Below are 22,500 nucleotides of genomic sequence, written 5' to 3'. Positions count from 1 at the left end.
GACGAAGAATGAGGGAGAGATTAGGGTAAATAAAGACACTGGTCGTTTCGGTATAATGAAAAGGAAAAAGGAGTAAAGAGTTTGAAGAACGGATAGAATAAAAGGAAAGATTACTAGGTAATGTCATAAAATAGTTGCGCGTTGTCGTTCTGTTATGTACGATATCACGCTTGGGGCTCCAGGAGAAAAAAGTACCAGAAATACACACACACAAACACACACACACACTGGGGGTTCCAAAGAAAAGGCTATACCAGAAATATATTTAAATTTATAAATACGTAATATATAGTGTAATATATATAAGTATATATATATATATATATGTATAGTATGTGTAGAGGTATGTATGTATATATATATATATATATATATATATATATATATATTGTATATATATATATATATATATATATATATATATATATATATATATATATATATATATAGAGAGAGAGAGAGAGAGAGAGAGAGAGAGAGAGAGAGAGAGAGAGAGAGAGAGAGAGAGAGAGAGAGAGAGAGATATGTATGGATCAGATATTTATATATAGGCATGTATGTATCACGCTTGGGTCCAAGTACTTGTACTCAGACTTGGACTTAATTACAAATTTTTTAGTAATTGTACTTGCACTTCAGATTTTAAAAATCAATGTACTTGTACTTTGGCCACAAGTACTTAAAAAATCAATCACTTTTAAGTACTTTTTAAGTACCGTACAGTAATAATTATACAGGTGCAATAGCATAAATAACTTAATAACTATAACTGCTTTTACCGTGAATAAGCAGATTATAATGAGATATTTTCCTTAAATTCGTGTAGTGCTAGACTATCTGGCAACTTTTGCCGTGGGTGCCTGATGTATCTAGCTGAACATAACCACCCATAGGGGGTAGGAAGTTTTTTTTCTTATAAAAAGTGGGAAATTTTTTGTTACCATCTCTAAGAATAAAATTTGCTTAATATTGTGTTGCACATGTAAAAATTTTGACTTTCATATTGAACACTATGTGTTTTGTCATATGGCTGATGGCGTGGCAAACTGTATTTTGGCCTATAAATACGTATATGTCAGAGCACCGAGCGAGAAATTGTTTTTCGGCAATGTTTTGTCATGTGTGGAGTTTTTTTTGGTGTTAAAACAAGGCAAATAAATGAGACAACTGACATAATCTGTCCAATAACAAACTGCAAACTGCAACCACCAAAGTTATGCAGTCGGGGGATTAAATGTACCATCCAACCGGGCCGCTCGCAGGTTGAGCTTAATACCGTAATTATTTTAAGTTTAATTTGTTGCCGTTACTACTTTCTAGGGTAATCATTATTTGTGAACTTGTAAACTTTTAATTTTCTTGTGTGTTTTTCTAAACTGGAAGTAGCACACTTATTGTTTGTAGTGCAAATCTATTTTGTATCATCAAAATTTGTATTATCAACAAAACTAGGAAATTTCATAGGATCTTTATCATTACCTTTGCTTATGAGCTGGTTCATTTTTGATCACCTTCACTCACTAAGCCGTATGGGCATCTCTTGATGCCCGGTGAGTAGCTCTTCCCCTCTCAGGTGCAGTGGGCTGAGGCTCACTATTACTGTCTAAAATCTGAGAAGTACACACATACCACTGAAGGGCAGAGCTATATTCGTTTCGGTAAGATCATTGTAATAAATTACCATGATAAGCTTTTTCACTGGATATTTGCTATTGAATTTGAAATAAACGTGTATAGAGATATTAGATACCTATGAAAAGTACTTGTACTTAAGTACATTGTTAAGCACTTGTACTTGGACCTAAGTACTAAGGAAGTCTTTTGTACTTGTACTTGTACTTGTCCACAAGTAGTGGCAAATGCACTTGAACTCATCCCTGAGACAGAGGTACCCTTTTACAGCTGGGAGGACTGGCGGAGGCAGGAGGTGAGCGATCCATGTGTGTATATAAAAGTGATTATTGAGAATCGTTCCTCAGAGGTCAATATGATTCAAGAAATATTACTCGAATCCTGATTTCTGAGTCATTGGCTATTAATCCTATTTAACCAAATATTCCAGTGCCGGAAATTCCAATGGCATATCTAATGGCAGTCATGTTTTGTTTCACAGTTTCTGTTCATAAAGGATCAGTATACCCAAATATTTCATGAACATGACAAAAAAACCACTCTCAGAAGAAAAATTGTGAATTGATATTCTGATATGGCAAATAATTGTAGGAGGAACTTTTGCACGATATAAAATTTTACATGACTTTTCATACTGGACAATTTTTACAGGGAAAATATCCATAGCAGAGAACCCTAACATTTGATTCTGGAGTACTATATCGGGAATTTGTCTAAACAGTGTTTTATATAGCGATTTGCCCTCGATTTGTGTTCTTATTTGTAAGAATTGAGTTTTTCCAACTTCAGACAAAATTTATGAGTAACTGCTCATTACTTTATTTATTTGTATCACTATTAAAGTACTTCTCTGAGCAAAGTCCGTTCGTATCATTTTCGATTGTGTACTGTAGGTAGTAGCTTCGAGTTTTTCCCTTTATTTACAGTATTGAAGTAGCTTTCTCAGCTGTTATTACAACAAAAGAGAAAAAGAAATCCAACAAAGTAACTGAACTTCGTGAGGTACGTTCCTTCCTTTGATTAACGAAGTTCATTAGTAATGGGTATATGCTTTCCTTGTCTACGTATACGATGAAGCTACCACACAAATCTTGATGAATTACAATATTTTATTGACATGGTGAAATACCGAAAGCTGTCGGCACATTTTTCCTTCTCTATTTCAGCTGTTTCAATTTTCCCATTTATAAAATTTGTTTCGTCAATTGTTTATTTGGGTGTTAACTTACTAGCTTTTTGTTTGAGAAATGTCATCACTTCTGGTACTGATGGGCTACTTTTCCTACAACTGCCCATCGAACCACAGTACCACTGCTGCTGTTCTAATTTATTATCAAGAATTGCACTTACTCTGTGATTATCTTCAACTATGCTATGCTGATTAAGTTTTTATTTATTAGCATATTAATTTGGCCGATTAATGCTTATAGGAAGGAATGTGTTTAATTACTTTAGTATACCTAATAAACAAAGCTATCGTAGAAAACGAGGCATATCAAAGAAAACGTACTTTTTTATAGGGAGAAATATTTTAAATGAAGCCCTTTGTATAATACATTCCACTGAAAGTTCAGAGGGATAGTCATCCATAGATTACTAACCTAATGTTTTATGTAATTTGAAATCTGTTGATTCATGTGCTTTGCGTAGAAAGAACAATAAAATATGCAATGAAAGATCTCCCAGTGTTTTACGTTAGTGGTATTACCGGAGATTCGTATATTTAATTTATAACGGATTTATAGAGTGACATTTAACACCATTGATTCCAGAGCATTGCTATTTTGGTTTTTATTATATTTTTAAGGTGTCACTGATTAAAGTACAGAATACTGCTGTGGACAATTGTATTGATATAATCGTGGACGACTGTGTATTTATTTTCAGTTTTAGTTACTGAATTGAATTCATTATTTTCGATAGATTAGTATATAAAAGGAGACGCAAGTGAATCACCAGTTTGAAAGAAAAGCAGCATCGTCCCATAAGATTCCCTTAATATTCGTTTAGTTGCTAGAAAAGGTGTGTGAACATTCAATTGTGAACCACCCAACAAGGAAACTATGGTTATCGAAGATTCGCAGATTTTTTCAAGTCAAATAATTCAGGAAACAAAATGTGATTTTTTATTAATCACCTTTTTTTTTTCTTATTTATCAGTGTCGCTTGTTAGTTAAGATATATTTCTTTACTTGGAACGAATTTAGTGAGGAACTTTGATATACATATTTCATTAAACTAACATCAGTAGAGTTGTGTAGCCCGTATCTCCCAGGTCTTCCCGAAGCATCTAATATTTTGGCGTAATGCTCATGATTTACTGTAAGATTAACCATTGGTACATCGGGTACCTTGCTGAACAGTCATTCATTGTGTAAAACTTTGGATTATTTGATGTTGCCAAGTTGGAGAAACTGTTTTTTGTTGATTTCCAATAGCCATTTAAAAACGCAAATATTTCCAAGAGCAATAACGGTAAGACTGTGTAAAATGGGTGGAGACCATTGTAAATTACAAGTTTTTAAAATGTGAGTAATGTATAGACTCCTAAGTGTATGCAGACTCAACTTTGAAACTTCCTTGTTATGCCCACATTCACACTTGACACGTCGTTCCGAATCTGTCACTTGCTAGTTATGCAACCTCTTGCAACAAGACTTGTAGGCTTTGTTGCAAGGCTTTTCGTGTATCCTTTCATTAATGTAAACGGAAAGTGCTGGTGTACTGTGCATTATCTTTGTGCTATACATCTGGTATGGAAGTGAGGCCATTCGTTGTAAGTGGCTTGTTTGTCAAAGCTTACAGTTACAAGGAAGAAAGTAAATAACATAGACCTGCGATGCCAGTGGTAATCTTTTGAGTCTTTTTTTGTATATTTTTTTTTTTTTGTATTTGAAGTAGATGTTTGAGGTCTCTATCGACTTTCTAGTATGTGCAACAAACCGTTCTTGTCATTGTTATGTTATATACTGTGTGCTACTTACTGTATATTAGCCTATTCCTTGTGGAGGTTTCCTGTCTGGTTCTTTCAAGTATTTCTTGGAAGAGGGCGTTATCCTCTCCCACCCTTCCCACTGCCCCACCACTGTCGACTAACTGTCAGGTCCATAATTAACAGTTTTGGTCAGTAGGGGATTTTACTGGTAAGACTCATAAATCACTTTCCTCACCGTTTTGGATTGAACTCAACCTCTTTAAACTAGTGAGGCAATCCTGCCATAACTTATAATGTGTACAGTCTCTGTGTGTGTGTGTGTGGAGTCTGTATAAGTACAGTAAATAGTGTTGACAGAAGGCATCCTTTTCATGAGGCTATTGTGTAGCTAATCGATTATTCGGTAATGAGCTTTGTTGGAAGTTGCATGTCACGCAGCCAGTAGCAGTCATTTACCTGTTATGTGCAGTATGTGTCCTGTTCTGTAGCCGTTCTGCTCATTAGTGTTTGCGCAGTCGCCAGTACCCAGCTCAAATGCGACATGAAAAACTAATTCATAGGTGTAATTCAATTTGCGTTTAAAACTAGATAAATCTGGTATGCGAAACTGTTACATTGCATCCCGAGTATATCATATCATTCGTATATGGGAAATGTACGTAAACAACATATGCGTTAGCACGCGAAAATGAGTTTGAATGTGCGTGTGTGAGCATGATCACGTATTTTTTAAATCTTTTTTTTATGCACCTATAGGTATGGGTGTTTTTTCAAAGCTGTTTGTAAATTTGCTAAGAGCGCAAAAATCAGTTTTCTCCAATATTCTCATGTTGCTACGAGTAATTTGTTAATGTTATTTTTTGACGTTTGTGAGTAAATAAAATGAATATTCGTGTGTCATTGATGGATTGCGTTGGGATGACATCTGAAGCAAGAATGTTTCACTTACATTATTAGTGTTAAGGTAATTTTTTTAATAAGTATTAATTTTACTGAACTTGTGTCTATTAAGTGGAATGCCAATGTGAAAGGCATCCTAATCGTCGTTATCTAGCCCTGACCCGACGAAAATCAGAAGAGTAATGGGAAGGAATTGAGATTAGGTCTTACTGCAGGAGAAGCAGTGTACCTGCTTCTTAAAGGTAGAGAAGTTAATGAGTTAGAATAAACAGAAGTGGGAAGAGAGTTCCAGAGATTGTTGGTAGATGGAAAGATACCTTTACATTACCAAAAATTGTGAGTCTATAAAGTAAAAGTAGTAAGGGATGGCTTGTCGAGTGTTACGAGGCCATTTGTAAGGAAGAGGAACCCTTCCTTTGAGCTAAACGGAACAGTAACCGAAATTGTACATGTAAAAATGAGACAGAGGAACTCCCTTTTTGACAGAAGTGGGAGGTTCCATATACAGAAATTGTCTTAGTAAAAGAATTTGACCAAGTCATGGGATCCATATGGAGATAAGTTCACTGGTCAGAGTTAATGGACGAAACTGTTTACTGTAAGTGCAAGGAACTAATGGGGATATTCGAAGGTTGGGTAACAGAAATGAGACGGTGTACTGAAGACTTCGCGATTCAAAGGAATCTTGTTGCAATTGGAAATGCTTGAAGCGAGGAGAAAATCGAGAACACTTGAGTATTTGTAGTTATTTACCCAATTACTATTTTTGTTTCCTATATGTATGAGGCATTTCGTAGGAAATATACTGAATTGGTGGCTTAAATGCGAGTTAGACAAATTGAATAGATTGTACAAATGACAATTACTATTTTATTGGAATGCTTTTCGTAGATTATATCATATATGGTATTTCTTGATTTCAGTACCTTATGGATTGAATATCCAAATAGTAATTTCTGTGAAAGTAGTTTGCTTAAAGTTGTATCTAAAGCCATTTCTTTCTTTCTTTCTTTGCAGTGTTGATGGCGCGGCGTCCATGGCCTCGGGTCCGGGACCACCGCCACTTTAGCCGCATTTGTTCAGTGCCGCCTCCATATTCTCCCCCTCTCACACCCCAACTCCGCCTGTGCGCCCACCAGGAGGCGTCATCTCCGTGGCAAAGCTATTATTGCTCTGGAAAAGAGACACGCACAGCCCTGTGGAGCTCTTAATCCTCTTTAAAGCCTGTGTACGTACGTTTTTAGGCTTGCACTCGAGCCGTGCAAATGCTTTTGCCCGAAAGGCCAAACAATCGTTACCCAAACTTTTTCCGCAACTCCGGTGTCAAAGAGGAGTACATGGTGGTATAACCGCTCTCGTCATCTCCCCTGCACCTCCAAAGAAAACTTGGTTGCTGGGTCGAAAGGAGGCCTGTAGCAATAATTGTTGTTTTTTTTAATAGACCTATAAGTTCCCCCCAACAACTGTTGTTCTTCGCTCTCCATCCCCAAGCCGTCAGTGTGTTCTCCACACCATCCGCATCTCAGCAACATGGTCCGAGCCTCTTCTAAATATGGTGAGTACCCGTGGTACGCTAGATTTGAAATTAATATACATAACATACTTTTATTTTTACACTGAGTGATACCATTCCTATTATTTAATTAGTCGTAGGTATTTAGTGAGTGTTTAAAATGTTTTGCAAGGTTTTGAAATGAAGACATTTTTATTTTAATCGTGGAACGATTATTGCTACTTTTTTACTTTCAAGTCTTCATAAATAGGGATAACACCATGTTTTTGAAATCTTTGAAAAACATTTTTATATAATTCAGTAGCTTGGAAATTTGGTAACTAAATGTCATTTAAGGTAAGTTCTGATCTTATCATCGTGATTTTTGCTTATCTATATTGGCAGTCATCTTGTGGGTTCTGGCTGATGAGTTATGGACGAGAGGTTTTCGATATTTAGAGTACTACTGCTTGTATTTGTACGCTTGAGTAGTTTTCTTTGAAACTTAATTAATTTGTGCTCGAAGGGCTGAGTGAGTATTTTTCATTGAAACTTAATTAATTTTTGCTCGAAGGGCTGAGTATGCAAATTGCATATTACAACATTTTACACGAATTTTTTTTAAGGAAATGCATATATTTCGTCGTCGTCGGAGGTAACTAAGCATTGGTGGTAGATCATTTAATATTTAAAACTCTGTTGCAAAAGTACGCAACTTTCAGCTGTGCGTTTTCATGTCTGCAGCTAGGCAAGGTTGTTTGACAATAAATGGACGCCGTCTCTTTTACACACAAACTTATATACTCGTATACACACACTCATCACTCACGTGTGTCTTTTTCCATAACTTCTCATTCTCCAGTCGAAGCTTACAACGCCCAACAGTCGAAAGCACGCTTTCTTTTAAGGAAACTTTGCTTCTCTCATTCATTTTTTGTTGGAAGATTGAGGACTGGAGGTCTGCTCGATTGTGAGCCGATGAGCTACCACTTGCTCTATGACAGATGTAAACCTTTTTAAGGCAGTGGGGACAGTATATAGATTCACGATCATGACTTTCTCAATGACAAAACCTAAAACTAAGGTTTAGCTGCATTCCCCATCCTAATGGGTCTCATAATTGCTGCCATTGTCCCAGGGCAGAAAAACACTTCAGTTGTAACATTTTACTGAGCTTTACTTTTGAGTCAGGAAGATCTTTATTAGAGTAGGGAAACATTTTTCTTTCTTGTAATTATTCGAGGTCGTCTGTTTTCCCTCATTTCTTTGTTCTTCTGTGTTAAGGCAAACTGTGCGTCCGTGTTGTGGAAAAATCTTGGTTCTACCATGAAAGAGAAATAACCTTATAATGAAGAAAATACTGATATGGGACGAATGAATTTCGGTGTGCAGCAAAGGGCAAGTTTTGGACGCAAATTCCTGAAGAAAGTTTTTCATATTCTTCAAGTTTTTAAGTCTGTCCAATTATTGTTCTCAAGAAGCTCTATTTGCGAGTAGATAGTTACTAATTACGCCATTTTAAATAACCTTTTTTGAGTTAACTTTAACTTTGCTGTTAGGCTGAACTATATGTATGTATTTTTGTCAGAAATAGAGGGAAGAATTCTTAAAAATCTTAAAGTAGATGACAGTGTGCGGTATACGAAAGTAATGCGGCATAGTGTCTTAACATTATACCAATGAAAGATCTGCAAAATATTTCTGATATTACTTTGCACTTCTTAGCGGAAATGTATACAACTTTACGAACATTCCACTTTGTAGCTGGCAGAAAATGTACATATCACCATCACATTTTGCCTCATGGGGGAAAATGTATGATTATAATTCCCAGAATCCCGTTCTGATGTGGAAAACTTCCATAATGTCACCATCTTCTCACTGCCCTGTGAAGGAAGACCGAAATCTATCGTTGGGACAAATCTTTCAACTTGTCCGTACTTTCACACGCAGTGGAGCGAGATAGTTTCGTCGAACAAACTTGAAAGAGCAACAAAAAGCTTTCATGTTCTCAGATGGTCTCTTGGCATGACGACGTCGTTTGGTAGGAAATAAAATTCTCTTTTATGTAATGTTTTGTCCGTTGCCTTACAGTTTGTGGATGGGCGTTTGTTGTTCGTGATGGTATATAAACAACTCTCTTGTGTGCTTGCCCGTGTAATGTCTCCTTTGTACCCCTTGCTTTCCCCTTCCTCTTTCCTTTCGCAGTGTAATTTTTCTGGCTCTTCGTTTATAATCTTCTTTCGAGAGTTTCCGAATACTTTTAGAAATGCTTTATATAACATTTTCCTTTTTAGGCGAGTTTCTCTTGTGTTACGAACGAGCACTTTCTGTAATTTTACTTTCGACATTCTGACGTAAATGTCTATTTCTAATATCTTTCAGAAATAGCATTCATCAGTTTTAGTTATATTTATAGGTTCAAGGAAAATGTCGTGAAATATCTAAGTTTATCTTCTTCTCAGGGTGATGTGTTAGTTATTATGTGTCTAGGCTATATGCAGTCATATATGAGGGCCCCAGTTCTACGGCCTCATATGATTTTAATACATGTGGTCTCCTAGAAAGAAACAAATATGTTGCTATGTTTTGCTGTGTCAAGGTTAGGTAGGCACTCTTGGAAGACCTGTAGCTACAACTGAATTAAAATCCGAATTTAAAATGTTATTACACGTCGTCATATGTTATTATTAATCCCCTTCCTTGTCACTGGAACTTCTCATACACGGTGGAAGGGATCTCGGTGAGCCGTGTTTGCCTTGTCTTCTCCCGCTTAGCCTTGTCATCGTAACTCCTCCTACCTGGTGGAAGGGATTTCACTCAAACGTAATGCAAAGATGAACCGTCGTGCTGGAGGTACATGAAAGGAGGTAATCTTTCCTGACCGTCCGCCTGCATGCCTGTTAGTTTGTCTGTTAATATTGCATGTCATAGCAACTTTTCCCCGGGTGAAGTTTGGTATTAGGTAGACCATAATGCATAGTTGGGCTTGAAGGGAGATCGTCTGTTTGTCTTTTGTCAGTCACATTTCCTTTGTTATCACAACTCTTATATGGGTGTAAGGATTTCAGTCAGCCTTGTTATGAAAGTAGATCACCATACATAGAGACATGGAGCGAGATCGTCTGTGCTGTCCATTCAGCGTTTCTGTATTGTCTATCTCTTTTTGTAAACATTTTTAAATGGAATGATGGCTCCAAATTCCGTAGAATGTTTATTTAACCTTTTTGGGTCATTACTTTTGGGCTGAGCCACGACATATTTGGTATGCGTACTCCACTAATTAAACCATTGCAGATAAGAACATTAGTGTCTTCGTGACTTTGACCATGACCTTGACTTCCTTACTACAAAGAGTTACATTAGCGTTTCACAAATGCGTGTTATTGGGGGAAAATTGTCTGAGTTACTGACTTTTCTAAGAACCATGTTGTTTTCTTCAACATTTCATCAGTGGATGGGTAGGTGACTTATATAGCTTCGGCAGCATTCTCAGAATTATTATTATTATTATTATTATTATTATTATTATTATTATTATTATTATTACTTGAACCATTTATTATTAATATTTCGTCATTGCTGCTTTACTATATGCATAATCTCCATAAATATGATCCATCTGTAATATATAGCGACAGCTGACTGTTTTCTGGCGGAAGAGTTCTGAAATTCATTGCCATGAATTTCAGGAAACCAGCGGCGTAAGAATGGTGATAATGACCTTTTCCGTGAATCACGAAGTCTCGGGGCGAACGTTGTCTGTAATTTTTCCTCACCCCTTTTTCGTGTCCCGAAATGACTTGGGTAATGATTTTGTACGTGTCCCTCTTAGTGAAATAATACTTTGCTTTCTTTCGTATGCCAGTCTCATAACCTCGTTTGGGGTTTCACATTACACTTTTATAGACACGTTATATGTGTATATATGTTTATATGCATATTTATATATATATATATATATATATATATATATATATATATATATATATATATATATATATATATATATATATATATATATATATATATATATATGTATGTATGTATGTATGTATGTAGTGGCAGCAAGCAGTATTCACAGCCAGGTTCATCTGGTAACTGATGAAACAAAAATTATTTTTTACGCAGAGAACTTAAAACTTAACATCAGCCGTTTTTATTCCTACACAAAAGCTCAGCCGCATTGCCTCGACCTACCCCTCATACTCTACCCTACTCTCCTCTTTTTTATAAGTAATTTTATGCTTTTTTATGCTTCTTGGATACTGAAGCCCTTCTGTTGGTTACATCTTTATTCCTTCAGCAACTGACTATTACTTGAGTGCCTTGAAACTATCAGTTAAAACGCTCCATATAGGGAGGGGAAGGGAATCCGAAAAGATCCTTAAGCGAAGCCAGAGAAGTTTTAATACCTTGCTTTCTGACACCCATTCCACGTTCCTTTTCGTTTGCTCCTTCCCCGTCAACGCTTCGTCACAGAAGAAAGATGTTCAGCATTGAAGGCGAAGGTCATTTGTTAAATACATGCCTGTCGAGATTATGAGCCACAGCCTTTGTGAAGTGGTTAAAGAATGTGTGTGGTCATCCCTCTCTCTCTGTCTCTCTCTCTCTCTCTCCTCTCTCTCTCTCTCGTTTGAGTTTCAGTTTTTAATGGAGGAAAACTACTGACACTTTTTAAAGCCTTGTTATATTGTAATTTTTATTAGTCCTACTCACGGTGTTGAATTGATCCCTTCAAGGAAATTTCTGCTGGTTGCTTGTATGGTTTCATAGTATCTGTTTATATTGGTTTTGAATATAACACACACTCATATATATATATATATATATATATATATATATATATATATATATATATATATATATATATATATATATTATGAAAATTGGAATAAAATGATGAACATGTTTCTTTTCCCCATGAAAAAAAATTGTTACTTGTGTACTTCCTAATTGCAACTCTCCGAAATTATTTTTAAGGCACCGATAGCCTGACAGGGCATATATAGTCTGAAAGGTATTAAAAGCATAACCTTATTATGCAAAGAGAGAGAGAGAGAGAGAGAGAGAGAGAGAGAGAGAGAGAGAGAGAGAGAGAGAGAGAGAGAGAGAGCACTCTCTAGTCAAGCGTAAGTCAAAGCCCTGGGAGTCTTCCCTTTCCTTAGCAGTAGTGGCACTGGCAGTGGACTTGTGACTGTGAACAAGCCTAGACGCACCGTTCGGTCGCTCGCCAGAGTGCTATTTTCCCCTCGTCTCGCTACGCTGCGGAAAACGCGCCACTTTGCATCACCTCTTTTTATCTATACCAAGTGATGTACGTCGTCAAGGAAAATGTCAAAGATTTCACAGTTTTCCGAAAAGATAGCCCTTTCATTCCGAGATGCTAATCCCTTCCCCATGGCGATCATTCAGAGGGCCGCCATGGACGGGAGAAAAGTCAAGGTTGAATGGGCATTCTATTTAAAGGAACTTACCTGTTTGGTAACAATGAGAAACCGACGCTAGACATTCTCTGGCATTTTAGGCTCGATGGTTTTAGTTCATTCTGTCCCTGAGCGTTGTCATATTGGATTTGTCAAACCAGTTAAAAATTAGATGTTTTCATGTCTACAGAAGGGATTAATAATCAGGTTAGGTTACTAGAACTTATAAAGGGGATCAGTTTTAATTTTCATTGTTAGTGATATTTATTTGTGTCATATTTTGTCATGATTTTTAAATGAAAAAGCCTGCAGAGGGTCCCTGGTTTACAGCTTTTCTTTAAAATATCATTACTTTTATATATTGGATGAGTATAGCACTTTGTATTTAATACAGTTTGGTAATTATCTATATGTGTATGTAAAATATATATATATATATATATATATATATATATATATATATATATATATATATATATATATATATATACATGGTTTTCCTTTATTCAGGGCGGCCTACGTTTGGAGATCCTTTGTATTTTGCTGAGGAATAGCCTATTTCATATATATATATATATATATATATATATATATATATATATATATATATATATATATATATATATATATATATATATATATTAATTTACAGAAATTACTGTTTATATACCGTGCTCTTCATTTACTGGGAGTTATGAGTTAATTGGACGCTGAAGATGTTGCAGAATATTGGTATCAGATAAGAGAACGAAAAAGCATTTGCTATCCTCGAAGCAACGTAGGGGTATTGTATTTTATGTCTGAAGTGTTGCTTATAGGCCTAAACGTGGTTGGTTAAGTTTGATACCTGGGAAGTAGAAGTAACCAGGAACGGTAGAATTTTCACGAAGTATTATTCCTAGACACGGGCTTATTGATGAAGGCCTAAGCCTTTTGTGTAGTCTGGAAAATCAGGATAAGTGCGTCCTGTTTTAGCAAGGTAACCCAAAGACCAACGTACCTAGTCATTTAAAATTGTTTGAAGTCCTTGAACAACTGAAATGTGTCTCCATCCGTTTCTCTCTCTCTCTCTCTCTCTCTCTCTCTCTCTCTCTCTCTCTCTCTCTCTCTCTCTCTCTCTCTCTCGATTTAGTGACAATATTTTGGATCTGAAACTACACATTGCTCCTTTGACATTAATAGTTTTAGACATATCAAAGCATCCTTCCTATCGGCAGATGAAAGGACTTAAACTTCCATCATTGCATAATAACGGGGGATCCATTGGATGAATGAACTTTTACTATTATGGTATAATTTATTATTTTCATGGTCCTCAAGCCTTCAAAGTTTAGTTCTAAGGATTCTACTTATCCACTTGTGTATGTTAATCGACACGCACAGTGCTTTTCAAACTAATAGCTTTTAGACATGGCACGCTTGAGGACTAAAGTTTCATTGGGCGCCTTCCCGCTCCCCCATGCCAAAAGCTTATTGATTTAGGAAGACGCCGCCTTCTCGTTGGAAGAAAATATGTATTGCTGCCCTTCTTTTTGCTTTCTGTAAAAGAAAACTATTGGATTTGTCTGCCCGTCCGCACTTTTCTTTCCGCCCTCAGATCTTAAAAACTACAGAGGATAGAGGGCTACAAATTGGTATGTGGATCATTCACCCTCCGATCATCAAACATACCAAATTGCAGCCCTCGAGTCTCAGTAGTTTTTATATTATTTAAGATTAAGGTTAGCCATAATCGTGCTTCTGGCAACTATATCGGACAAGCCACAATCGGGCCATGGTTAAAGTTTTCGTGGGCCGCTGCTCATAGAGCATTATACTGAGATCACCGATTATACGCTGTACAGAAAACTCGATTGCCCCGAAGAAACTTCGGCGTATTTTTTATTTATGATAATAACTCGAAATATTGTTATTCAGAAAATGAAGCCTATTCTTGTGGAACAAGCCCACAGGGCCCATTGACTTGAAATTTAAGCTTCCAAAGAATATGGTGTTCATTTGAAAGAAGTAACAATAGGTAAAGGGAAATACAGGAAGAAGATATCAGTTGTTGGAAGAGAATACTACTCTCAGTGGTTAAATGTTTTAATCTCGTACAATCCGTTTTGTGTTTGTTTACGTTTATTCTCTATGATAGCCGTCGGTATGTTAATGTTATCTCCAGCTGGAGCCACAGGAAAAGCTTGAAAAGAAACGACAGAGTACATCTTTGTGCCCAGAAGATGTGTTAATTACACGAAAGCACTTGGCACTCTGTCATTTCTTTTCAAGCTTTTCCTGTGGCTTCAGCTTAGTATTTTTGTGATTTTTCAGTGTTATTACCTTCATGACAAGAAGAACTTATTTGAATTTTTCCGAGTTGATTTCCATGATATCCGATTAACATTTGAAAGTCTCCGGGTTTTCAGTATGAGTAGGTTTGCTAGGTATTCACGTTGAGCTGCAGCTGTTTTGCTTTGTGATCACGGATATTATGAAGACTTTTTCACTAGGCTACTCATTAAAGCCATAGAGATACGGAACTGCGCTGCATAAAAGCATGCTGGTGTTTCATTATCGTCATCACGTAAAATGATGAGAGGGAAATGTAAAACTACGTTGTTCGTTATTTCATCCTTTCATAAACCAAGTTATTCGCCGAATAAATTTTTTTAGGCCACTTAATGATTTTTTTCCGTTATTTTTCTGAACTTACTTAACATACATACGAAATGAATTAGTCGCACAGTGGTTGGGTTTTTCGCTAGGAGTCTAACTTTGGAATGTTTCATGTGATGAGTTATTCCATCCTGATTGTGTTATTTTTTATTTGTAAAAATATTTGAAGCATTTGGATTTTCTTTATTCAAAACAGTTGAATGGTGAATGTTAGGACTGTTAACCACCGTCCCTTTGTTCTTTTGTAGTCCTGGCTTTGACGCAAGAAATCTTTTTTAAATGTAACGATTCTCTGAGTAAAAGCCTTTTCCTTTTAATGGTTGTAAATGGAAAGATGTCATGTGAGGTAAGTGTATAATGCATAAGGTGTAGTTCTTCCTTGTCATTTTGATTTCTTCTTGAAGTCCAGCACATATGCCTTTCGTAAAGCGACTGAATTTTCAGTCTAGGTATTCGTATTCATCACAAAATTACCTGAATTGTCAGATAAGGTTACATTAGATATATTTTCCATTTTCTGTCAAATATTTACAGATCTTACAGTCGTTGGCACTTGTATTTTTCCTAACTGTTTGTTATTCAACTTGACTTGTGACTACCCTTTAAGTTTTCATTCCTGAGCTTTTAACAACAATTTGCCAGTATGTGTTAAATTACTGGTATGGTTATCAGTTTTAGTGTTTGGGAATTTGTTGAAATAATTAGTTTTTAAACAATTCGTGTTAGCTTTCATTTACATTATGCCAGCGTCTTTGCCTGTCCACACCGCGTGAAACTAAGTTTTTCCCGATAAGAAACATGCATAAGTTGCAGTCATGCGGTCGGAACGGTGTTTTGAAATGTGTTTGCTTATTCACAGATACTTGCACGGCTGGGGTCTATGTCTGTTGGGCTTTTCCTTCCCACCTTCTCTCCCGCTTTTAATCCATTTTTTGGCTAGGCAAAGCCGTTATTGTGTTCTGCGACCAGCATTGGAATTACTGTACGTAAATAAATACCTATAAATACACAAATAAATTAATATACCCCTTTCAGTCGTTCACTTTTCTTATGGTTATGATTGCCTCTTAATGCTAACTGTAGATTGTTCTTTAGAGTTCATTTGATTTAATTTGGTTAATTTTATTATTGTTCTTCTTCCTATTGATTTATGGTAATTTTTCCTCCCATGCTATTCAGAACGGTCTTTACGCAGTAGGCCGGTCCACTAGAATTTATGCATTAGTTATAAAGTTTCTTTTCACGTCAGAATGTGAATCCTTTGTAAGCCCACGACGAATAGGGTGCTTGATCGATTAATCGATTGAGTGGAAATCTTACATGTCTTGCGGTCGTTTTTTTTTTCCAGAATGCTGAAATGATGGAACAATTGACGCCCTGCCTATTGCTTTTTCTCTCTCTCTCTCTCTCTCTCTCTCTCTCTCTCTCTCTCTCTCTCTCTCTCTCTCTCTCTCTCTCTCTCTCTCTCTCTCTCTGAAATTAATGTTTAATTTGTAGTAACTGGTTTGATGTTATTAATACCATGACAATATAATAATTTTGCCGTTGCTCGTTGCTATCGCTCGTTGCTATCGCTGCTGTTCACATGTCCCTTGTTTTTAATTGCATTCCTCCCCCTGCGAGCTCTCCCTTGAGATCCTTCGAGTGGGATTTTATTTTTTCATCATACATGGGGTAGGCAAGAAGACGCACGAAGTCTTTATTTACACACATACATATACACAGATACATGTATGTATATCTATGTGTACATAAATACATATATATATGCATGTGTATATGTATGTTAGAAGGTGCTAATAACCTGCTTCTCTTCTATTTTTTTTTTTAAGTTGTTTCCACACTGAACACTTTAAAATCCGAAAAGGAAATAAACCAAGTTACTCTCCTTTCAAACTAGGACTCAGCACCCTTGGGTCCAACATTTGTTCTCGAGAACATACCAGATATTAAACACGAACGTGAGTTGATGTGTCCAGAGGTCAGACATTTCACAAATAGGGAAATAACTAATCCCAACACGGTGGCGCAGAGACAGTGTTTTTCTTCAGGTTGAAATGAATTAAATCGCGTTCTCTCTTTGCTTGGACTTGAGGCCTGTCATGAAAGGAAATGTAGTTTCCCAAATTTCTTTTCTGAAGTCAATGTTTTCTGGAAAAATTCAGAAGTCAGAAGTCCTCGCCAGCATTTGTAAACATAATTCTGTTACTTTTGTCCATTTGCTTTCAATCACTGAAAACCAGACAGTTAACAAAGGGTTACAAAATATATTAACTAGACAGCCTATTGAAGTATAAGTTGATATAAAATCTCATTATTTGATAGCAGAGTGAATAAATAGAGTTGAGATTCGTGTCTTCATAGTTCCAGTCGTGACCCGGTTTGTAAGGAAAGAGTCATTCGTTTTTCTTATTTTATATCAACGACTTCAGAGCGTAAACTTATCTAAAAATAAAGTGAAATTAGTAAGTTCAAAATTTATGATGTATACATACATCATTCATATGTAAGCTAAAAAAAAAAAAGCACACAGAAAATGCACGTGATTTAGTATAAGGGAGAGCCACAGGATAACAAGTCAAAAGATCCGTTGCTAGTGCTTTTGCGTTTATTCACGCATCGTCGGGGTCCCAGCAATACGTGGATAAACTCGAAAGCCCGAGGTACGGATCTTCTGACTGTTATTATCCTGTGGTTTTCGCTGATACGTGTATATATATACATACATACATACTTTTTTCTATTTCTGTATATAGAGGGTGACACTATCCCTTTTTATAGTTGTTAGTAGCTGAACATCATAAGAAATGATCTTCCTCGGCCAGTGCATTACGGCCTGCTGTAGAGCGAGAGCCCGTGCCAGTACAAGGCCGGATTTAGATTTAGCCAGCACAAGGCTGGCTAAATCTAAATCCATGCATCCAGTGCTGAATCATATGAATTCTTATTTGCATTGCCCACTCTTCAGAGTAATGAATGGAAAGTTTAGTCTCTGGTATCATCAGTTCTAGTACAGATATCACGAATCGAGTTTTGTTTTTGTGCTTGATAGGTATTGCACATTAATTTTTAATAACGAATTACTTCTTGACTGTTTGCTGACGTTCATTTTTTAGGAATGAGGTTGAACAAGGCGTTATGAGTTGACGTCATAACTACAGCTTCTCATTATTAAACTGACGATATTTCATCGTAATTGAAAGGTATCTCGTGTAATGATCTGGAATAGGATATGCAGTTTAGTGTATAATCTCTGTATTCCAAATAGTTTTCTCTGATTTGTAGAACTTTTTATTTTTATTTGCATACCAAAGTATTATTGGACAAACTAATGCTAAGGTGTGGATAAAGCACTGAACTCTTGCCATAACAGACACTAGAGCATTTGTACAGGGTAATATTTCTATTTCCAGTCGTTTTTATACTCGATTTCTGACATGCTTATTTATTGTAGTAATTTGACATTGTAATGAAGCAAGAAGGAGCAAGAGAAATTCACGGCAAAAAGTACCCCACGCCTATGAGGGCCAGTAAGCGCAATGGTGGTACTATTTTTCTTTATTTTATTTTTAAAAAAGTGAAATGTTCCTATTAATATATTTACTGAATTTATTAAAATCCTAACGAGAAAATTAAGCGAAAATGTCAGTTCGTATTGATCGTAGTGTTTGACCTTCTGAAAAAATTCGTCCGCTGTGTACCAGTCTAACCATGGAAGCCGTAATGAGAAAGTTTAAAATTTTTTTTTTTTTTATTCTTTGTAGCATTTTGATTGTCATTTCTCTAATCACAAGTTTTTATTGCAAGTATTCGATGAAATTTATACTTTTTCATTTCTCTAATCACAAGTTTTCATTGCAAGTTTTCGATGAAATTTATACTTCTGCGACGGCAGTTTTAGCTGCGTTTCATTGTTATAATTCTAGATTGTGTAGGCTTTGTATATCTAAAAGGTTGAATTGATTTATTTTGTTAGGAACATAAGGACATTAACCATGTATCTCTACGTCATTTATGGGCAACTATCTATCTATCTATTTATTTATTTGTGCGTATGTGAATGTATATATACTGTACGTATGAAGAGCAATTTTTGTGTAAAGTGAAAAAAGTGATTTTTCGATCTTGCGGAATCTCCTTTCGTGATCGTGAGATTCTCATTCCGCGAAATTCATGCTTCGCTTCCTCGTGAGATTCTGTGAATGCGTTACTCAATAAGTCTGGAGAAGAGTAATGAGATTTAAAAGATAGAAGAACCATATTAGTGATGGGGGAAGTCAAGGCTGTGAGCACCTATGGGGTTTCACGGTTTACTAGTCTGGCAGCTGTTGGTAGGTTTTGGGGTAAGGTCTGTAGGATTAAAAAAAAAGAAAACAGTTGTCTTTTTAAGAAGGTTGATCTCTCTCGAATTTCATAAATAAATTCATCACACAGTCGCCTCCGTTTGTGATTGCTAGGTATAGTTGAACACTTTCCTTGATTTATCTGCTTACCATTTTGCTCATACAGCGAATATTCGTAAAGTTTATGCATAACGTTTTTTTATACACACGTTATATATACATAAATATATATATATATATATATATATATATATATATATATATATATATATATATATATATATATATATATATATGTATATATTCATGAAGCTTCAAACGTTAATATCAAATTCACGCTACCTCGGGAATATCCCCGATGGGGAATGATCACCGAAGGGGGAATTTATAAGTGATAAATGGATCGGTACTGCCGGATCTCGATGCCACGACACAGTTTCCTTCCAACAGCTCCAGTCGACGGTCTACCCACTGAGCTATCAAGAGAGGTCAGTGGGTAGACCGTCGACTGGAGTTATAGCTCAACCGTGGTTGGAAGGAAACTGTGTCGTGAGATCGAGACCCGGCAGTACCGATCCATTTATCACTTACAAATTCCCCTTCGGCGATCATTCCCCGTCGGGGATATTCCCGAGGTAGCTTGAATTTGATATTAAACAACATTTGTAGCTCCATGAGTGTGTATAAATCAAGGTGTGATAAAAATTTAAATATATATATATATATATATATATATATATATATATATATATATATATATATATATATATATATATATATATATATATATATATATATATGCATACATACATACATATAGATAAAATATATATACATGTAAATATATAAATGTATGTATATATACAGTATATATTGTTAGTGTAATTCAGCACCTAGAGTCACAGTGTTTTAATTCTGGGGCTAGTTTCTGCATAATATTTAGCTGTCTTGACGTTTACTAAAAAGACGTTTGAAGGATTAGTTTAGTTCTGAATCCTTTCTCGAGTGAGAAAAAGATAATGTGATGAAGAGGTGAAAATATCACACTGAGATACCGTGTTTGTCTAAAATTTTCCTAGACAATACTCATATATGGATTAAAATTGAGTAAACACACACACACACAATATATATATATATATATATATATATATATATATATATATATATATATATATATATATATATATATATATATATATATGCGTGTGTATGTGTATATGTTTGTGTGTGCGCGTGTGTCTGGAAGAACGCATTGTAATATAGAAACTAAAGATCCGTTAGCAGAATTTACACGTAAAGGAACTGGCTTTTCTTTTTTATAGTGGAGCCAACAACAAGGTTTGATACGTTCTCGAAAGCATTTGGAAAAAAAAATATATCACAGATTAATGAAATAGGCTCAGTTATGAAATGCATTCTGAGCGGACTGTTACGCAAGTAATGCCATTATCTGCACTAATAGATTGGCGGTTGAGATCTACAACTGCCTTATGATCGACTAACAGGGACAGAAAATTTGCTACGTCAGCTACATACGGTATCATATTCAGTCGATAACTGGACACATGCATAGTAAACATAAGGCAGAAACGAAGGGCAAACGTCCATTGTGTTACAGACAGAAAAACGAACGCTCAGTCTGTCATTGCAGACAGAAGGAACTGAGCGCATGGTGAGTTGCAAATAGGTAGGCAGTTGGTACTACCGCTAATTGTACGGGAGACAGACTGACAGTTGCAACGTAAGCCGAAACAAGAGAAAACAGACTCTCAGGACTTAACGTTACGTAACACATTCTGAAAATAAAATGGGCCAGCTAACCAAGACAGAATGCACACTAATGTGCTTGCAGTGGGATTAGCAAACTATTGCAAAAAAAAAAAAAAAAATGAGGTACAGGAGGCAATAGCATCTCGCCGCCACTCCCGCGAAATGGATGAGGCTTCTTCCCTCGCTTTTTGTAAGCAGGAGATTCGTTGGCTTCTCCGGGAAATTTTATGAGGGTTTCTTCATAATAGCAGTTGATAATTGTTGTTTAAATTTTCTCTCACAGCCCATTCGTTATTTAATTCACAGCACCTTCGTGCTGATCAAAAGAACGAGAACCTGTAGTGGCATAAGACCTGCTTATTGTGACATGAACAACAACTGTTTTTTATTTGAACATAATTTCAGGTAAAGTTTTAAACTGTGGATCTGTAAATTTAGGACAGAATGGGAGTGTTCGTATACTCTTATGTTACCCTTCTGACTCCCTCAATGACGAATTTCTTTATTTGCCCACAGTATCCTTATTTTGCATGCAAAGAAATACTTTAGCTGTTCACGCTCACGTAGGGGCTCCATGACGAAACAAGGCACACAACATGCATGGATAATAAGGTTGTTATTTGTTGGCAGTAAATGTCAGGTAACCCAAATTGATGTGTGTAGGACTGTGTTAATCCGTATACCTATACAAATATAATTATTGTAAGTTAAATAGGTTGAAACACCCTAGTCAGATAACATAATCGGTCTTCCTTATTAATGTTATATATATATATATATATATATATATATATATATATATATATATATATATATATATATATATATATATATATATACACACACACACACACACACACACACAATTAATGTAAAAGAGAGAGGTGTTGGTTTTTGACGTTTCTAACATTATTTCATGGGTGTTACGCCAATTAGTGATAAAAACCAATCATTAATTTTTCTGACAAATGATGGAATTTTTCTTATTCAGTAATTTTTTTTAATCTTTTGTCATTGCTGATAGTGTTCTTTGCAATAATATTGAATTCCTCTTTCATGGACATTAAATTTATATTTTTATGAACAAAATTAGTCTGTCCGTTTGCAGTTGAATTCATTTTTACCGATCATCGTGCATGTCTGTCTCTTGAGTAGTATACATATTGTTCCTTTTGTTTCTTGGCTGTTAAAAGAAACCGCTAGTGTGTTTTTTGGTATACACAAAAGATATTTTTTCACCAGGATTCAGGTTCGCTACACTTCATGTCTTATCCCAGCTGTCAAGAACGTTAAAAATAAGCGCATTTGTAAGGCTGGTGCGCCGACGCTTGGAGACAATGT

The 22,500-nt window shown here is 35.9% G+C and overlaps 1 protein-coding gene across 17 annotated transcripts in view; it reads left to right on the top strand.

The window, feature by feature from the left end:
• ATP8B (ATPase phospholipid transporting 8B) overlaps positions 1–22,500 on the top strand; it is a 620,401-nt gene that overhangs the window by 277,543 nt on the left and 320,358 nt on the right. For 16 of the 17 annotated variants that reach the window (XM_067110108.1, XM_067110102.1, XM_067110090.1 and 13 more), the window contains one exon: positions 6,485–7,022. In XM_067110108.1, coding sequence (XP_066966209.1) covers positions 6,998–7,022 — 25 coding nt within the window. In that variant the 5' untranslated portion in view covers positions 6,485–6,997. Of the gene's footprint in view, positions 1–6,484; positions 7,023–12,143; positions 12,277–22,500 lie in introns of those variants that run through there. The other variant, XM_067110099.1, reaches the window with a different exon arrangement.

The sequence above is a fragment of the Macrobrachium rosenbergii genome, chromosome 10 (assembly GCF_040412425.1).
Source record: "Macrobrachium rosenbergii isolate ZJJX-2024 chromosome 10, ASM4041242v1, whole genome shotgun sequence".
Taxonomy (NCBI): Eukaryota; Metazoa; Arthropoda; class Malacostraca; order Decapoda; family Palaemonidae; genus Macrobrachium; species Macrobrachium rosenbergii.
Note: the sequence above shows the minus strand (reverse complement) of the source record. Positions and strands in the feature narration are given on the sequence as shown.